Source organism: Phasianus colchicus, chromosome 12, assembly GCF_987193195.1.
Source record: "Phasianus colchicus chromosome 12, bPhaCol1.hap1.1, whole genome shotgun sequence".
NCBI classification, from domain to species: Eukaryota; Metazoa; Chordata; class Aves; order Galliformes; family Phasianidae; genus Phasianus; species Phasianus colchicus.
Genome location: NC_143447.1, coordinates 14,091,447 through 14,111,996, shown reverse-complemented (window position 1 = coordinate 14,111,996; position 20,550 = coordinate 14,091,447). Strand labels below are relative to the sequence as shown.

Sequence of the window (20,550 nt, the reverse complement as noted above, 5' to 3'; positions counted from 1 at the left end):
TTTAACGGCAGCTCTAGCTACCCTGCTGGAGAGAGAAATTTCTCATTTAACTTTTGGAGTCCTTCCACCTTCTTCAACAATATCTGTGTTATGAAACTGTTGCTGCCTTTGGCTGTGGGATTGTTTAAAGCATATGAGTAATGAATAATGAAGTTTTCCCGTTACATTGTCTTTTAGCCCATGATGTGTTTTTGGGCAAATTGAGAGACATTGGAAGCATTTAGTTGTGAATATATAGTTGATGCATCAGTGCTGAATGTGAATAAACTGTTTTTTCCGGTATGATTTCATCAACTTTCATTAGGAGAGTTTTTATTGCCATCATCTTGGCCAAACGATAAATCACAGAATAGCTTTATTTTTTTTTCCTCCTTCCATGTTTCCTGTTACTGTGACACAGTGTCAATTAGGAGATGCAGGCGAACACCTCACTGCCCTAGCTGTTATAATAAAAACGGTTTTGGTGGAAAAGAGAATAAATGTATTGGTCTAACTAGACTAAGAGCTAACAGACTGTGTCCATTTAATTCATCTGATTAGCCATGTTGAGTTCCTCTGGAATGTTTCTTCCCACAAAATCATGTATTAAGATATATCCTAATATTAGAGTGTTACTAGGTGATGTCTCTTGCCATACTGTCTGCCGTGGTATGAAAAAATGAAAAGAGATTAGCAAAAAATATTTAGCTCCATTATTCTTTATAATAGCCAGGAAACGATTAACCTGTTATCCTTTAACATTATGCCTTTAAAAGACTCGCATGAGGGGGCCCATGGGACCAATGGGCATATTTGTATTGTGCAGCAGAGTGTGATGTATCAAGCCAACGCTGATCCAGACTGCTGCTTTCATCTTACGAAGAGCAGGAACTGTGCAAAGATACGAGCTGATCATCAAAGTAGAATAGCTTTGTTAGCATATCTCTGAGCCTAAACTAATTAAGACTGATGATCTTGTCTGCAGCTTTCTGGTCCAGTTTTTTGATTCAGACTTTGCTTAGGTTTTGCTGGCTTGGAAGACTGCACTGTGTTCCACTTCTCATACAGATGCCTCCAAAGGAGGACGGAGCCATAAAGCATTGTGATAGAGAAGGATAGGGTCACTGAGAATTCAGGACAAAGCAGAGAACCTGCTGACAGGTAGAACAGCTTCCTCCTGTAATGGCAAATGGGTTATATATTGTCACTATGAGTAGAAACATCGTAGCTTCACAGCTGTGGAGGTGTGCTTCCCACCAGCTTCTTAACCAAAACCAAAGTTCACCGCTTCTCTTTCTGTTATTTCTCATAGAATTTTTTCACAACTCAAAGTTGTGAGCATGATCTGATCATTTTTACAGCTCTGTGTACTGCAGAGCTACGAGGAAAATCCCTTTCAAGCAATGCAAGAGGGGCTGGATCCTAACCAGAGCACCAGCTGATGGCACTGCTGGCAAATGTCATCAATACCATTAGTTTGATACGTCAGTTCTGTCGACGTCTTTACTTTAATGGTAGTCACCTATGCAGCTTCAGCCCCAACCTCTGCTGAGAGCTGAGGAAGAAGAGGGAGAGCATTTTCTGAGTGAGAAAATGTCTGCCTGTGTTTGAGGTGAATTAAATGTGTTAACTTGTAATGTTCTAGCTGAGGTTTTCAGCTGTTATTCCCAAGCTGTCTGTTCTGAAAGCAATATGGATCCATCATACAGCAGCTAACTTCAGAGCATGAGCAGTTACTGTCTGAGGCTTCTCAGGTGTATTATAGTTTTATTATTATTATTTCTCTGTTCATAGTTTCTTAAGGCCTCTTCATATCTGAATAAAACCCCAGGGAATCGTAAGCCCACAGGCTGAGTTTTAGCACTGTCACTATTCGCATCTCCTGGATTGATAGGTATTTAGTGTGCTGCCTAGGCCTTGGAAGCAGGACCCTGAGATACACCCCAGGGAAAGCCCCAAGATGTTCTTTGTATTTTTGAGCCCTGAGAGAATAACTCTTCTGCTGTGGAAGTGACATTTTTTTGCTCAGAAATGTCACCACTCTACCTGCCGACTGTAACTCTGGCACACTAAAATATCTTCTGAAGTAAAATAATGAAAGTTAGGAATCTGTGTAGAGCTGCTAGACCCTCGCTGTTTTGTATTAATGACCATTGGTTCCTCGAAGCCTCTTCATCTGTTTTCTTACCATTATTAATAATTACTATAGTTCATTGTACCTGGCTCTTACTTAGCAAAGCTTGCAGTATAGGCGATTAGGGTGGGAGAAGAAATGGTGTTAGAGATTTGCTGACTGCTTTAAAGATATTTAAGAGACTTTCTGAGTGCAGAAGTCAGTTCTCCAGAGTCCTTCAGCCCTGCCTGGTAGTGAGGCTCTGTTTGCTCTTATTGTTTGTGTGCTCTTTTTGGCATGTCCTCTGCCTATCTAGCTGTCCAACCACTCAGTATTGTTTGAGCTCAAAATAATGCATTATTTGTTCCTGTTCATCATTTTAATTACCTATTCATATTTACTCATAGAGTTTCAGAAAAGAAGTAGAATTTCAATGTATTACTATATGAAAATATATTTGTTATCAGATGGGGCTTCTGTAGTGCCAGATTTTCTTTGTACATTCTGGACCTGCTGGGATTGAAGCGGAGGCTTTCACCCTCTGAGGTACTTTGTGGCCTCTAACAAACGTGAACCAAAAAAAGCATTACAAGGGAGCTGTAGATGGTCACCTGAGAAACCTCTTTCTTCCATCCACCTGCATGCTGTTGGCTCCCATTTTCTCTCAGCTCTGCAGAAGGTCCTAGGGAAGTTAAAAATGCAACGTTACACAGGAAACATATAAAAATTTAAAGAGCAAAACAAACTGCTAAGAAATATGTGATCAGAGCTCAGCCCCCTGTTATGGGTTACTGGAATATATATATATTGGCTCTGTTAGCTATAAGATGTCCACTAACAAACACTGAGTGGAGGGTCAAGTGCAGGCCATGCTGGCATGGAGCGCACACCGTGCTTGTGGCTGCTGCCAGGGCTGTGAACATGGACTTATGGCAGTTGCTAAGGAAACAGTCTTGGAAATGGGATTGGAGTTCTTGTCAGAAGGTTGGCTGCAGAGATGGTTTGTGCTTCAAAAGCACACAGGGCTGATACTGACAAAGGCAGCAATTGTTCAGCAATTGATTCAACCCCTGGTGTGATAGCATTAAGGAGTAACACATGATGTGATCACTAAATGCCAAAGATGAGGGATTTTGAGTTTCTTAGGGTTATTTTTTTTTTCAGTGATTCTTTTGTGTTTTTGGAGTTTTTTTGGTCTCTTGCCATCTCACTGCTTGTGAGAAACTACCAGTAATTACGCCGGATTACTCCTATGTAGGCCCTTGATGTGTTACTTTTTTGTTGGATCTTTATTTTTTTACTTAGTGAAAAAACATGTACAGACTATTCAAGTCAGGGCTCTTCCAAGTGAGGATCCACAGCTTGAAGGAGTCCTCTTAGAAAGGTGATGTTAGTAATCCCAATCCTGTTTGTGCATTTCTTTGCCTGCACATCCCTACTAGAGACATAAGCTTTTAATAGACTGAGAAATTCCTCAGTGTTGTTTGTTATTTTGCAATTACTTTGTAATTGATTTTCTTAAAAAACAATTCATAACTTGTTAAAGATCTTCCCTCCTTCCCCTCTTCACTGTTTTTTCTTTAATCTCTGCCACTGCCCAGTATTTACAGTCATCAAACCTATTTGTTTCCCATTGCTTAGGGAGATGACACTTCTACAGAGAGAAAGAAAAAATGAGACCTAATGATTTGTATTTAGTCAGATCCTCCTGGGGTATGAGTCTAATTTTTACAATGACAACTTCAGTAAACATAACCAAAGCAGTTACATTGCTTGCCTCTTTCCCCAGTTGTAGAATAGAAGCTATTTTAGAATAGATCCTGTAGAACAAATGCTGTCATTGACTTCATGAATGACTGAAATTTCTGCGTATATAGAAAGCAAACGAAAACCTCATTCAATTGGGAGGAAGAAAACTAACAGCTGCCCTTCTGAAAAACAATCTCCCAACACCTGCAGTTTGTACACCCAGCAATGAAACTTCCTACTTTTTTCCACCAGGGCCTGCAGCTGGGAACTCAAGAGCTGGAGGAGATGGGAAGCAAGTTTTGCCTTGCTCTACTCATTCTGCACCTCAAATCCTTGCCCTGCAGTAAGAAGGTGATGGCTCAGGCAGCGCTACTCCTAGATCTGGAGGAAGAAATAACAATAACAGACCGGGCACAAAGGTCAGTGACAGTTTTCTTGTGATTTTCATTTTCCTCTCAAAATATTACTTGAGCATATGGATGGCACTGTCCCAGAGTAATTCATCAGCAGGAAACCAAAGTTTCAGGTGATGTTCTGTCCATCTCATATCTCTCTGTGGAGACAATCACCTACAGGGAGGACGTTCTCTAAGTGCTCTAGCACTGGGAACTAATATTGAAGATTAGTAAAGGGCTTTGATGGTATGATTTAGAAACTTATATGCCTGATTCTGCAAGGATTCACACAGTCATTCCTCTTTTCCTCACAGCACTAATCCTACAGACATATAAAGCATAGGTTTCTGACTTTTGGTGCATGTGATGAAGTCATTATCCAATCGATGTTTTTTTTACCAAATTGAAAAATTCATTTCTTAGTTTCTTATGTTCAATGGGATGTATGCAAGCGAGGTTGCCTCAGTATAAATATATGGGGAATTTGGCCTGGATACATGTCAGAGTATGGGATGCTTCAGCTGTAATGAATCAGAAGTGTATGTGGTCTTTCTAAACCTTCCTCTTCTTTGTGCTACATGCAAGCACTTACACTTGCAATAATGTTTTTTCAAGACAAATGGAGAAAAAAAAACTTAGTGATGTGATATGATTTGAAGCTCCCAGTGGGTTTGTTATCAAAGAGTGCTTCCAGCTTCATCAATGAAAAGCCAATTTTTCTGTTGCAGAAATGCCCCCATAATTTACAGCAAGCTTCCAGTCTTCCCCCTGCAGGAATACTTAACTGACATTAGCACCACCTGTTCCTCATGCCTGAAACCATTCTTACAAGCTTGTTCGTGGTTTTTAATGTTTATGGGGAACAATGAAAAAAAGAGAACTAAAATATAGAGACATTCCTTTGGTATAGCTGTGCTCGCTTGTACATAGGAACACATAAATGAAGCAATTAGCATGTATCCTAAATGGTTTCAGTATTGTGGACAGCCATCCGACAAATTGTTGGTGTGTCATTAGAGAGAACTACTGAAGCCTGGCCAGGTGGATGGGTTTGAGATATAAATCAAAATTTCAGTTCTGAATTAGAGCTAGAAGAGCTTTTGCATGAAAATAACTTCTGGGAAGGAAAATATTGAACTTTGACTTGCCCCAAACGCTGAAAATAAGCCATCTGGTCATACTAACTCCGTGAGCACTTTCATTTGTGTGGTTTCCCATTACCTTTTTCTTTGGTTGATTTCATGTTAGTGAGCATTCATTTCATTTTTCCTGACGTTGTGTAGGTAATGGACCTTTACCAATATAGCAGTAAGATGCTCTCTAATGACAAATACTTTTAAAGAAGTTAACAATTAAAGAAAAATCCCTTGTCTTGTAAAGCTCCCATACCATTCCAAACACGTTTGTGGTGGTTGAAAGCAAAGCACTCTGTCCCTTCAAGGTTCCCCAGTGTTATTAACTCCATGTCATCGAGGGATGGAATGCCACTGCTGAAAGGCAGTGTGATGGTTACTTGTTTGTTTTCACTTCAGTGGCTAGAATTGCAGATTTATGGAGTTCTGATGTGTTAGGTACCATTAGTTGGCATTTGTAGTATAAGTAAACATTGCATTGTTCGCTCCTGTCTAGAGATTTGCCATATTGCAGGAGCTTTTTTGTGGGAGATTGGGAAAAGGGAGACATGGGAACCAAGGGGTTTGTAAGCATATTCTATTTTATGATAAATAATTCATTGAAAGTGATTGTGCAGTGTATTGATTCTGATTCAGAAAATTAATATTTTGCTTCTGGGTTTCTTTGAGTCTCGCCAAGAGAATTGCATAATTTGATTTTAGTGGGAATAGGAGGCCTACAGGAACCAAAGGAAGAATGCAGAATACAGAGAGCACACTGCTATGGGCAGGAGAGCAGCTGTATCCAGGCCTTTCCCCCCAGTTCAGACTTTGAAATAAAAAAACTTGCAGACTTTGAAATAAAAAAATGATTATCCATCAAAACATTTCTCTGGAGGTTGCAGTTTGGGGTATCACACAGTCTAATCTTACTCTATAAAGATGAAGTCCAGTCTTTCTCCTTTTAGATAGCACAAGGAGCACAAGTAAGCAGAGTCTTTCTGCTTACTGGTGGTGTGTCACTACATCAATGGAAATTATAGTCTACTTTTTCCAGCTCTAGAGGGTTTAAGGAGCAGGAAGTGTTTATAGCTTAGAACCAGCGCTGTTGTCTTCTATAGTTATCGCAAAGATACACAGCATCCTTGAATACTTTCTATGCTTTCTTCCTGTGAGGATGGAAATACCCAAATTATTTTTGTACCTTTGCCAAAGCAGAGTTAAACCTGGGGCCTGCAAGTGCAACACAGGAGTGCTCTGAATGGTTATGGTTACATTGTGGGATGTCTTTCTTGTGTGCTCTACACCCTGAGCAGAGGTGGTTTAAACACCTTGCAGACAATCCCTTTGCCAGAATTCTGTACTGTGTAATGAGTAGTGGGTGTTCAAGTGAGAACCAGTGGCTCCAACTGCAGCTAATGTTAGTTTCTGTTGAAATGTATTACAGAAGACTGTCTTGCTGACACGTCTAGAGAAGGATACACATATGGATGTTTCCTATCAGAGCAGGATTAACAGTGTCAGAAGAAAATGATGACTATCGCTCGACCTTGATGAAAATACAATCGTTATTTAGTTGGTAGGACTTTGTTTTGCAGAAGGCAGGCTGAAATGGCACTGACCACTACAGCTGTGATCAGTGAGATTCACTGCACAGTGCTTATGTTAAATACATCTATCTAGTTTTCTAAGTGTGCATTTCTGAGTGCCCATCTCTGTAGTACTCTGGGTGACAGGTCAAGCCATGGAAAGAGAAGTTAATCCAGTACTGGACAGATCTGACTTTCAGATGAAATGTCTCATGGCAAAGGTACATAGATCACAAGTCAGAGGTCTTTTCTGTTATGAAACCCCTACAGTTCATGTCCTGCATTTGTGTCTTTTTTGTCATGGTGTCTGGTGTGCGTGGCATTGACTTGGCATCTCAGCATCTCCCTCCAACAGCGAACATTTTTACCTGTCAACTTTTATAAGTGGATGTGTCTTTTAATTTTCCTCTTAAAGCTCTCTCTGCTCAGGGCGTTTTGCAGCCTTACTTTCCCACTACTGCTGTGAGGAGGATGAAGGAGCAAGCTGGACCCTGGCTACTTTTATAGAATAAACTATTTGCTCTGTCAGAGTCAGTGAGCAGTAAATTGAAGCAAGGTAATAGCTGCTGGGGAAGTGACTGGTAATGGAGGGATGTGTGAATCCTGTGTGAATGGGGGATTTCTCCCACCTGATCTCATCGTGTTCAGTGTACAGTGTCCAGTGAGCCAAAGAAAGGTGTACTAAACCTTTAGTGGTCTTAACTAAATACATTTTGGAACACAGGCAAGAATTTCTTCTTGACCTCAGTCTCATGAACATTCAATGAAGTCATTCACAGGCATTAACTGTGGAATAACTTCCCAGGAGAGGCAGGGTAACAAAGTAGCTGCATTTGAAAGTATGTAAAAGGGGAGTTGAATTTTCATCTCTGGGGCTCACTAATAGAACAGTAGAGTATTTTCCCCAGAACCTGGAAATCTTTGGGCAGCATGAAGTTCATATAAAAGCTCTTTGTCACTGGTTCTCTAAAGTCTATGTAGCAGCTGTCTCACAAACATGCCAAAAGGTGAAGTATAAGATACGATACGCACATAAGGTACATCAGAGCCTGAATGTGTGATGGCTGCAGAGAGAGGGGCAGGGAAGAGCTCCTTTTCTCCCTGTGTGTCACTGAAGCTCATGGGATGGATACAAACTAAGCACATTCAGGACTTTTCCAAGCTCCACTTAGCTACCAGGATAGATATTTGCCCTTCTTAAGGCTGCCTTAAAGACCAACAGGTCACTATTGAGATTACTGCCATGAGATGCATAGGTGAGATCATAGGATTTCTGGATTACCTGAAAGTGCTTGACTGTTTGGAAATAGTTTAACTCTGAAATCTCTACAGCAAACTGCAAGTTCCTTACTCAGATAGTCTCTCTCTACAGAAAGCTCCTATTTACTTCCTACTCAATGCTGTACCTTTCTAAAACTGGGGAAAGTCCATTAAAGGGATTTTTGTTTTGGCTGTGTAAATGCTATGTAAATGCAGTGCTAGCAGAGTCCTGGAACCAATGCTCCAAAGATTGTTGGTACTTAATATATTGCTTCCCATGATTATTAATTGAAGACGAAAACAAGTGGTTATTTAAATGTTTCCAAAAGAGTTACGTTCAGAGGACATCCTGCGAACTTCAGAAGCATAGATACATTTGGGGATGGAGCAAACTCTTGATCATCCTAATAAAATTCTCATAACTGCCTGCCTAGTGGTTAAATAGTTCAAGGTATTAGCCAGCTTTTAATTAGCATCCTGAGCCCCTGGGACATTTCTCCTTAACTCTCACACTTGTTCAGGTGTCATCACCCTCATGTTGCACAAGACCTACAAAAGAACGTCGTGGTTTGTGGGTTTTTCTTTTCACAAACTTTTTATAGGTGTTTGTGGTTTTTTTTTTTTCCATCAAATAGCTATTTCTCCACCAGCATGCAGTGAGGCCAGTTTTAAGGACCATTCTGCCAAGGTCAAAGATCAAATAGGTGGAGAGTTTTCTGCATTTTGCAGGTCTCTTCTAAAAAACAAGGTAATGTGTCAGCTAATCATAGAGGCATTTTACTCTCTGAACTCCTAAAGATACAGTGTTGTAGATGTTGGCCTCACAAGTGTGCTTTTGCTCAAGAAGAACCACTAATTTTTGCATTTCCAGCCTCCCACCATGCCTTGCAGTCAGTTCAGGCAGTTCGGAAGCTCTCTTCTGGGAAAATGAAATGACAGCATGCACTTCAGACATCATGTTTTTTGATAATAGGTTTCATGCCTCATTTGCTATGAAACAATTGGGTTTTAAGTCAGTGCTGCCCAGGTAACTTCACATTTTTCATGACCACAAAGAGGATGAGAAGTGACTGCTCACTTAGAGCAGGTTTGAGAAAGCAAGAGCATTCCCCTGCTAAAGGTGTTTTCCCTTCTTCCTCATGTTTTGAATGGATGGCGTGTTCCTTCATTCTCTTTTTGCATTTGTGCCTGGGAGTGTTTTGCAAATACTGCAGCAGTTGTAGCCCTTTGTTTGGGAGATGTTTCTTACATATTGAGGCAGACCCTTGCAAAGTCATTAAGTGCTTTCTGCTGACTCAGATATTGTTCATCTCTTGTGTTTCTTTATTGTTTCTTATGTTTCTTGAGCAGAGGCAAATTTCTCTCCATCCCAGATGGTAAATATACCTAACTGTGATACTAATCAAAAGCACAGAATGCATAATCACTACCGTGGCCCTTTGTCCAGATGTAATCTTTTCATCTTCCATACAATGAGCAGTTAAAATGGTCGGTGAGTGGATGTCAAATCCAATAATTGACAAGAAGGATTTGTAGATCGTTTGGAATTGTGCTTGCTCTTCTCCTATACTGCATTGATGCACCATCACAATCCTGGATAGTATTGAACTGTTGGATTTCCCATTTCTTCTCTGTAATGCATCCTCCCCTGATTATGGCTGTGCAAGCAACTCCACTTGTCTTTTATGCTATGTGGCCAAAATGCCATTCGGATCAAAATAGAGCAAAGCAGACCCAAAAGTGGGAAGTTCAAACAGCAGAAGAACAAAGAAGGAACGTGGCATGTTGATTTCAATTCAGGCATCTTTAACACATCTTTGAACAGCAGAAATACAACATGATAATTCTGTGCAGCGATGGCAAATGGCTCCCTTGCTTCCTGGTTTGTGTTTTCTTGTGCTTACATGTGAATGTTTCATTCATTGTTACAGCTCTTTTGTTTTGTTTTTGGTTGTTTTTTTTTTAATTATATGAACTGGAACATATTTTAGCTGAAGTGTTTGAGTGCAAGGCAATGCCTCACCCTCCCAAATGCCCCATCTCCTTGCAGTTCTAGCAGGCTCGGCATCTGGTCCACTGGGGCAGGCTGGATGGTTGGACTCTGGGGAGTCCTCTGACACATGCATGAAGATGAAAGCACTCTTTCATCATTTTGTGAATCTAACTCCCTGGAAAAATGTCAGCAGGAATTATCTAGCAGTTTTGATTCAGATTTCTGTTTGATTGAATGTTCATTTTTCTTTAAGTAAAGATTTGGTACATTTTTAACCTTGATCATCTGTAGACATTAAATATCTTGTGGCAGCTTTCAGAAGAAGTTGTTTATTGATTCCATTTTTTAGCTTAGTCACAGGTTGTACTGCTGGTAAAGGAATTGGAAGTTTCTACTGCTTTGTGAACATCTATGAACATGGCATTTCTGTAGTTGGATGCCTGAGCACAAAGGGCATGGTGATGGTGATGGATTTACCTAATAAGCCAAGTGTCACGTTTGCCACACTGTGTCACGTTAGTGGCATAGAACATGGGGCAAAAAGAGCTGCTAATGTATTTTATGTAACTCTTCAAGGGCACCATCTAACTTCTAACAGTCACGGAGTGTGTCAGCTATGTGAGCAGCTGAAGGTAGGTTCTGGAGGGGACTCACATTACTGTAAGGAGTCAGAATCAGTTTATGACTACCAGGAGGTATTGCGTAAATACTCTAAATATATACTTTACAGTGATCTTTGATACAGATGCTGCAAAAGAGGAATATCTTCTTGCTGTCCAGGGTCTGACCTAAAACCTCGATGTGCCTGCTACTGAGCGGAAACACATCTGATTTTGGATTTAGATCTATTACAGGGTTCAGACTTTACTGTCAGTATATGTATTGATAATTGTGTTTTCTAAATAAGAACATGAACTTTCTTCCATCCCTCCCTCCCTTCATCCTTCTCATCCAGCACTCTTCAGCATCTCTCCTTTGTTAGTGGGAGAATACAAGCCCAATGAATTCTTTGGAGGTTCAGCCAAGCAGTGCAGTCTATAATTAATGTATTTGGTATTCAGAAGGCTTTTATGTAGCTGTGCACAGGTGAGCCACTGTAATTCAGCAACTTTTCATTAACACTTTCTGGAGCTGTCCCTTTTTTCCTCCTATTGATTTTTATTATTATTATGAAATAACCTTGGGAGCTGCACAGCTTTTGTTGATTGTTATCAAATACCAGCCCCAGCCTATCTCAGGCTGGGGACAATTATTCTTGCTTATTTCAGAGGTAATTCATTTATCATTTAATAGCTAATAATAGCAATTTAAACAGCAGCAGGAAGGAATGAGAGAAAAAGAGCAAATGGCAGAAAAAGGAATCACAGAAGGACTGCATGCTATCATATCTGAGGTTATTCAAATTACTGTACACGTACAGATCTGACTGGAGTACCAATAATGAACTTGTATATATCCAGCAGAACAAATGGGCTCTGCATTGCCCTTTCTGTGAGGCACATTGCTACTGTCTGGTATTAGACATTTTCGTATTGATTAGGAGCATCTGTATTTCTGTAGTGCAGTCCTTTTCCCTTAAAATCTAACTGAAAATATAAAGGCATTGGGTCCCTTCACATATTGGGATAGAAGTATAACACTGATTGCTTCAGAAGTAATTACTGAAGTTATGAAGTATCCCCCCAAAAGACTGGATTATGAGGGATGTGCACTTCCCTCTGAGATGACCTTTATAGACCAGGACAGTACTAACACTGGAACACAATAGAGTCTTTTCTAGAAGGCACAAAGGATAATGAGACGATCTGTTTAGGCTTCTGGTCATTTTGAATGCAGCCAGATGTGACATTTTGGATTGACCATGGATTAGGTGCTTAAGAGGCAGTGTTGAGGAACTCCATATAACATTACTGTAGAGGTAGGTGGATTGCTTTCCCACACATCACTAGCATCAAAGCCTTGCAGTCCTGCAAGGTGACAGTGTTACACGTGTTGCTGCGGTTTAAAATGTTCATGTTTAAAATAAAGGTCTCCTGTCATGGGCAAGATATGATAGAAGGACCTGAATCCTCAGTAAAACCATCAGTGAGATCCATGTTTTCTCAGGTCGGAATTTTATACATATTTAAGGTTCTCAGACAATAAGAGCAAAGGAAAACATAGTGATTCTGATATAATGACACTCCTAGGCACATTGTGTCCCTATCTCTGCATTCTTTCTCTGCTGAGGGAACACACGAGATTTGTGCTTTCGAGGCAAACAGCTTATTGCAGGTTTTGGTCTGATGCCCAGCCTGCAAAATGAGAGTCCGACCAGGCCACTTGTACTGTGGTGACAGCATACAACTGCTATCTAGGAGCATATCAAAAATCTTAGCAAGACAAATGGGAGACTGAACAGTTATAGGCATAGAAAAGACAGATAAATTCATAATTAAAGCTGTCGAGTTGCAGTAAAGGGAACATCTAACTTGGAACGAAAGCGGGTGGGCGAACAAAGTGTCATATTTGGAGGTGAAAGTTGGCACTTGAACAGCATTTTTAAAGTACTCCAAAGCCACCTCCACTGACATCTCAGCTCTATTGTATATTCTGTCAGAGGCTCTGGCTGTGCAGTGTATTGTGGCTGTGACTCACGCGCAGCCCCTGCTGCTTGCTGCCATACGAGATATTAGAGAGACAGGCATGGCAGGGGTATTGCGTGAGGCATGAGGTGAATACGTGCAGGTTGGTGTTTTCAGATCCAGCACACACGTGTACCGATGTACATGAACAGGTATGCATAGAGGAATAAACATGTAAGCCAGTTGCTGTAGCCTGTGACGATTCGTTATTATCGTCTCAGAAGCAGTGGGGATTATTAAGATGTATAGGTTTAATGTATGTTAGCAGGGAGATTTGTGAGAATTAGGCAGGAGCTGGGCCTGTAAACATGTGATGATGAAGATCATTTGAAGTTAATACTTCATATGGATCTTCATTGGGGTTGGAACTTGGTGATCCTCGAGGTCCCTTCCAACCCAAGCCATTCTATGGTTCTGTGACTACTTTACATCTGCAGAACAGAAAAAAATTCAAGCCTGAAAGCTCAAATCCATTTCCCATGAATATTGGGAAAATTCACTCACAAGATGAAGACCCATGCCTCTTTGGCCACAGCCAGTCTGTAGATATCAGTAGTGCAGGCTGAGCAAAGACAACATGTCAAGCACTGGCCACCACCAGAGCAGAAAGGAGAAGCAGGCTCTGAACAGTGTAAGAGGAAAGAAGAAAAAACAGCTTTTTACAGCTATTAGGGCATATTCTCTCCGTATTTCCCCTTTGATGCAGTCAGAGTTCCTTGCTGAATACGTCTCTCAATCCTGCTTCTATTTATTCTTGGTAAAACTTGTGTTTTTCAGATGGATGTAAAGGTAATTTCTGGAAGGATGAGTTTCATTTTTAAAGTAACAGAAGCAGGCTTTGTGGTTACACTTTCAACTCCATCCTTAACCATTTAAAAGTACGTTACCAGCAGCTTTATTTATGGCATATTATTCACCAATTAAACTATAATGGCTTCCTGTTAAGCATTAACAGCTAGTTACTACCTTAAATCCCTATTTTGGAAAGAGAGGACTTGGAGTTTGGAGGGAGAGTAAGCAATGGAAGCAATTGAATTCAAGAAGGCTATCAGGGCAGTATCATTAGAGATAAAGAATAAAGGGAGGAATAGAAAGCATCTATTCTCTATCTATTCCTGTCTAGTCTGTTTGTTCTGTCTGGGCTGCTCAACAAGTTTTTACATCACACTCTGTACTTCAAAATTGTTTCTGAAGATGCCATTCTACAGTATCTTCCGTAAAGCATCAGCATCTCATTAAAAGATAAAAGTCCAATGTATTCAAATAGCAAGCAAACTTCCAAATACCAAAAAAGTGTTTGATCTCCTTTGAACTGCAGGGGGCAGCCAAGAATTTGGGTAAAGTACTGCTACCTGAATTCATCTTGTCAGGCTTTCCATAGCATTAATGCTTATTTTTTGTTGTAGCACACAACCTGTATTTTCATCTGTGAATATGTGAATCGTGAGACAGGATCCATTGTAGTTCGTTCAGCCAGTCAGGCATCCTTCATGACAGTGCTCAGCATTAGAGATTTCAGAGAGATGCAAGAAATTGCCATCATGGACAATTACAAACTATCCCCACCCTGTAGGGAAATGCCTTTCTATCTTCAGACAGTTATTTATTTATACTCAGAAATGTGACAAATTATAGCCTTCTCCAGTAATTATAATAACAATAATCCTTCCTAATGAAATGTTGCAATGTTCTCTGTACAAGTGGTTAATGCTTTTTGAATCTTTCACTGGTCCTGACTGCACCCTGCTATCTCTTGAGTTTTATAGATCAGCTGTGTGTTGCTCAGAAAGTGTTTTCTTTCATCAGCTGGGCTTTCACTTTTGCAAATGCATTTTTGTTCTGTGCTGTAAGAGAGAATAATGGGGAGTACCCAAATTGCCAGTTATTTTGTAAACAATGATCGCCTCTCTTCTTGTCAACTGGTCATGAAAGACGTTCATATTATCTGGCCTTTCTATTGCTCTAATGACTTTCATCACCTTCTCTGGAGCCCTCCCTATTGATGTACTCAGACATATGGTCTGATTTTTGGGCGGTCCTGTGTGGAGCCAGGAATTGGACTCAATGAACTCTATGGGTCCCTTCCAACTCGTGTTGTTCTGTGATTCTATGTATTATCCTTTAACAGAAGGAAGACAGGAATTCAAGATGGTTTCGATAGAGAAAGCACAGCATTTCTTAAAATAAGTTTTGTATTATTTTCCACATTGTTGTCTGCGTGCCTTGCAGTTGAAGCTTATTGGAGAAACCATTTTATCTTTAAGTAATTATCTTGGAAGATTACTGGTCACAAAGAGGGGTTGTGAAGGAGACTCTCAGGTGAAAGTGCATGCCCATAAGAAATTATGTCACTTTTTATTTTTAGGTCTTTTAGATTTCTAAAAGTTATGTCTGACTTGAAGACAGTTTTTACCTGATTAGTCCAGAATGGACGAAATAGAATTGAGAGATGAGTGGATGAGGATGTCATGCTGGCAGCTTGTGGGCAGCACAGAACAGTGAGCAAGACAGAGGGTCCCTGTAAGAAGCTGGGACCTAAGGTCCCTTCCTACTTTCATGGAAGTGATTCTCAAAACTGCCTTAGTTTCAAGAATTTTATATTATTTTTTTTATTTTTATTTTTTTTATAGATATACAAAGAATGAATTAGGCTGAAAAATTGGTCTGGTCCTTTGACAGTGTCTCTGAGACATCTTTGCCATTTTCAAGGAGGAACAGATTGGAGACATGAGACTTAGAAGCAAAGCTTTTGTTCACTTTTCTCTTAAAATCATACCCAAGCTCTTTTTGTGCAAATGTACTGCTCAGGATCAAAGTCTCTGCTCCAAGTGGAGAAAGTCCCTGGGGAGTAAGGCCTGAAAGCTAAGCCTCTAATAGTGCTGCTGCTGGCCATACACCAGTCTGCTTGGGAAATCTAGTCATGCATGACCCAACACCTGGAGATACAGAGAAACTGGGAGCAGAGTACTCAGCATCCCTGCATGACTTTTGATCTTTGTTCTCGTTGCTAGCTCATGTCCTTCTTTTGGTTGTGGTCCATCAGGAGTTTATTCCCACTAGTGTCAGATATCTGAAAGGCTCTTCTGTAATACAGCATCCACTAATTCCTCAGGCTTCTCAGAAATGTAGTGCTCTGGCATATGGGCTGGGGTTTATCAGAAAGGGGGTAATGGATAGGCTCACTACAGGTCTCTGCTTTTTTTTGGAGTATTTTTCCTTATTTCTGGCATTTCCATCTCCTTACAGAGTGGCTCTAAGTAAATGGCTGTTGGGGAAAGATCAATAGAAGGATGCTTTCTGAAACGTCTAAGATTATTTCCCCTGCAGGTGTGACAGGAACAGCCTTGCAAACAGGATACTTCTTTGCCTTGTGGTGCTTTCCTGCCTCTACTGCATCTCCTGTGAGGTGCTGGGCTTGTGTGCTAAGAAAGCTACGGTTAGCAAAGCTTAAACAAGGCGACTCTCAAAGAGCAGTGTCCTTGATCCATCATTAAAAATGTCTTTGACACGATGTGCCATCAGAAGGAAGGCTTGCGATGCTAATCACCAGCAGCATTTCTTCTTCTATGGATGTTACACAGCCTCAAAACATTTTGTTTAATTCATGGGGGAAGGAAGCTCTTTTGGTTTTGCTTCTCTTTACATTTTTTTATTTTTTTTTTTTAAACCCTTCCCTGAAGGCTGCATGAGAGCTGTGGGGTAGGAATGCAATTGCGGGAAGGTAACCTTTCCCATCCCTCATCTCTCAAGAGATGCATGCAACAGCAAGATACATGTAAATCCATCAGAGCCGTTAGTGTGGCTTAATGCTAACAGATGTAAAGCATTAAAGGAAATAAACAGCCTAGCCCTGAATGGGATCCAGAGGTATAAAGCTGCAGCCGTGTGCTCACTCTCCATGTTATTCCAGGTAGTTATTAATCGTTTAGCTTTCCTAAGAAAATGTCAGCCTTACTGCTGCTTTCTTTCATGTTTGTAAGCTACTAACAGTAATGCAGGTTGGTTTTGGTTTGGTTTGTTGTTCTTTTAATAGTTTAAACAGCAGATTATGTTTTTTTTCAATGATGAGGGCTTCATTCTAAGACTTAGATGCTGAAGGAGTAACTGTTATCTCAGCAGACAGGTAAACAGGCCAAATTTCCTTCTTTTTCCCAAGAGTACTGGAGGTGGAGGTAGACAGAGAAGTCTGTGTATTCTCCAGTCAAGATCTTCTCTTCCACACCAGTAAGATATTTTTGGAAGTATATCAGGGAGCCTCAGAACTTCAGAAGTAACAAAACCCAGATCCCTGCTATGTTTCCCTCAACAGATTTTATCTTCTTGGAGCTTGGGCTTGGCTATTTATCTGATTATTTACATCCAAATGACAGTCCTATACAGTTTGCAGCCTTGCTGTTCTTTCTGTTAGATGTGTGGTTGATGTAACTGGGCAGAATTTTCAACTAATATACAGCCTTTACTCCATCTTTTCTTACAGTAGTGGCATGATGTGCCTGCAGAATTTCCCTATCTCCTCCCAACTTTTCTAGAAATCACTTGGCTCAGAAAATAAAAGCATGGAGCCATTTGCCCTTGTTTAGTCCCCTACTGATGGGTCAGAAGTGGAGATTAATAGGATAGGAAGTGTGTTTCTACTCTGCAGTCAGTAAAGGAAATTCGCTGGAACTAAATTAATCATGAAACGGACACAAAGAGGAGAATAGATTAGCAGGGAATTAACTCATTAATTAGATTCATACCGAAGTTCAGAAGAGGCTTTCCTTCAAGATAACAACCGAGTTCAAAGATCAGCAAGGGCTGATCATGGGAGGCAGGCACACCATTTTCTTTCTGAACTCTGTCAGGTTTTACTTTAGCCCAACATCTGGCTGGTTATTATAGGATATCAGACATGCTGCTGGCAGGGATTCAGCAGCTGGCAAAGCCTGACCGCTTATGCCCAACGATGGAGGCTATTATCAGACCATTCAGATCCCTGGGCTCTGGATCCTGGTGTTGGCATAAATGCAGGAGCCCTCTCTGTTGTGCCACTTGACTATTTTTAGAGCTCCATCACAAGTCCTAGTGTGAACAGCAACAGCTTGTTGGAGAATGGGTTTATTTCCAGCGTTAGGGTGAGCAGAAACCAATACAAGCTTAAGAAAGGTAAAGTGCTAAAGCACTGTCCTCCGTGCTGCACTTCTCAGGACTCCCAGCTCCCCATTTTTGCTTAAATTCACAATGGTAGGGTAGGATAGGTAAGTCACTGCATGTTTCTAAGGAGATGGGGTTTGTCTGCATCTCGTTGTATTAGGACACTTCTCTACAGGGAAACTTAGGAGAGAAGTGAAGAATTGACTGCAGTTACCTCTGTGCTGCACAAAGCTTCTGCCAGCTTCCTTCAGGCTTTGCGCAGCCCTTGGGGCAAGGCTGCTGCTGCTCACATGCCAGAAGGCCCCATTACCAAGTTGTGCATTGTAACAAATGCCACCCTGCTGCACTGTGGAGCTGGTGAGAAGCATGGAGAAACCGATTTCTAACGCACTCTTAATGAACTAACAAACCAGTGCTAAACACCGAGAGCAGATCCATGTGAGAAAGGCCCCCTGCCTTCTGACTTAAGCTTTCCCTCCCTTTGCTTTTGCTGCCTCACAGCATGAATGCAATCAAACCATATTCAGGAACATCTGAGCTGTGTATTTGCCACTTAGGACTTTCTGGGTAGTGAAGTTTCCACATTGTTTATTTAGAGTTAAGTGTTCTGCTGGGTCTCTTATCACTTTCAGTAAATAACAACTGTCCTCTAAATTCTTCAGGCTGATTACCAAGACTGACAATCTGTGTGTTTTGAGTTGCTGAGCTGTATTAATCTCTAATATACCCTGGTCTGCGGATGGAAAGGGTAATGTATTGAGGGTGTCACAAGAGGTAAAAGCCAAAGGACTTAGTCTTCTTGGGAATGTGAAGTGCTTTGGTTGTGACATGAATAAATCTCCCAGCAGTAGCAGTGCTATTTCTGTTGGGAATAAAGATGTAAGAGGAGTCTGTCTTTTAATCCAACTTGTTAGAGATTTTATAGCACCAGAGCTAATTCATTTCTAGAAAAGAGGTGGCAGACTTTACTTTTACCTGCCTGTCGTTTGCCATGATAAAGTTTATTCTGCTTGCTTAATGGTGGAGCTGATAAGAATCTCATCCTCAAAAGAAAAATCATACTGCAATTATAAGTTAAATAGGGAAAGCTATCTTAATGGTGGGTGGAGATGAGGGCAGAAGAGAAGGGATAGTTTATGGCTGTAATCTGTTCTTTGTAAAGTCTAACCTTCTTCCTATCGGTGTGAGAACTGAAAATGTATCTATTAAAGCCCTACTGAATGACAACTACCTGCAGCCTTTCCTAAAATGCAGGTGGGAAAGTAAAGGGAGGTATCAGGTCCATGGTCTATATAAAATGCAATCCAAAATTTATGCTGAGATAATTCAGTCCTCTGTAATCCATACCAGACTGATGAAATATTGACTTGTACTGTGAATGTGACCCAAGGCAACTGAAGACTTTACTATGCTTAGGATCAGAACAGTTAAGAATGCAGAATACACATTCAGTCAACAAAACATTTCATCTCTGTGCTTTTAATACAGAAAAATGCTTTGCTGCTTCTTTTGTTTCCTTCCTTCAGTCACAACAAAGGAGTGCTATAAGTGGCCCCAGAGAAACAAAGCCTGGAATAGAAAAGGGATTTAGAGAGAAGAGGTCAGATGAAATTGGTAAGAGAAAGAATTCCCAATACTGTGTTCCCAGCTCAACCTTCTGAAGGGAAGCCCTGTGCTCCTGATCCGTTATGATTCACCTGGCAGCTCTGCCCAGATGGCCTCTCCCCTTCATCTATACTTCTATAAACTAAGACCCAGTGATAACAGCCCTGCCAAACCTGGTTGCTGCTGATAAAATGTACACAGGTTTCAGTAATCTATTTGTTCCTAACGGTTCATCAATGAAAGCTCATTCTAATTCCCTTCATTTTGATCTTCTCTGGAGTTTTTGTGAGGAGGAGTGAGTCTGCAAGGAGTGACCTGTAATCCTCCTAGGTTTAGAAGTGCCATAAGCAAGTTTTATTCAAGCTTTCATTTTATACTGCCTAATTCAATTGGTGCATATTGATACAGGATTATACTTTCTCATCTTTTTGTTTTCTGACCTTACAGTGATTTGGTTTTAAATACTGCTGTGTCCAGTAGTGACTGATTTTCCAGTCTTGGGTATCTTACCAATGCATCTCATTCCCAATGAAAGTCATCCTGCGCTGCTCTAGCAGACGTGTCCTCTAACTGTCCAGTTGCTCCCTTACCTCTGCTCTGCCACTTAATGTTGGAATTATTGCTCCTATATTTCAGTTGTGGTTGCATAAAATTAGGAAGCTAATGGCTGGCAGCGATCTCCACAGGTCGTCTTTTTTTCTTTGACTTCAGCTGCATCATTTCTGTAATGTTAGTCTAAGTTTTCTGTAAAAATCTCTAATAATGGGATTACCAGACTCCGTAAGTAATCTCATCCAGCTCTTACAACTCCCATGTTTAGACCACGTTGTCCAGCTGTCTATCTTAAGTCCTATCTTGCCATAGGAAGTCCTTGCCAAGTATATTTTTTGCCCTATCCAGACTAGCCATAGGAAGAAGCTTATTTGCTTTTCAGTGATGTCCTCTGGACCTTTTTCAGTTGTGCCAAGTCTCCCTGTGAATTCCTTCCTGAGACTGGA

General features: G+C 40.8%; 1 protein-coding gene across 1 annotated transcript in view; it reads left to right on the top strand.

Annotated features, from left to right (window-relative positions):
• The window catches only part of AGBL1 (AGBL carboxypeptidase 1), a 374,640-nt gene that overhangs the window by 179,328 nt on the left and 174,762 nt on the right, over positions 1-20,550 (top strand). The window contains exon 22 of the mRNA XM_090149019.1: positions 4,094-4,260. Coding sequence (XP_090005145.1) covers positions 4,094-4,260 — 167 coding nt within the window. The remainder of the gene's footprint in view (positions 1-4,093; positions 4,261-20,550) is intronic.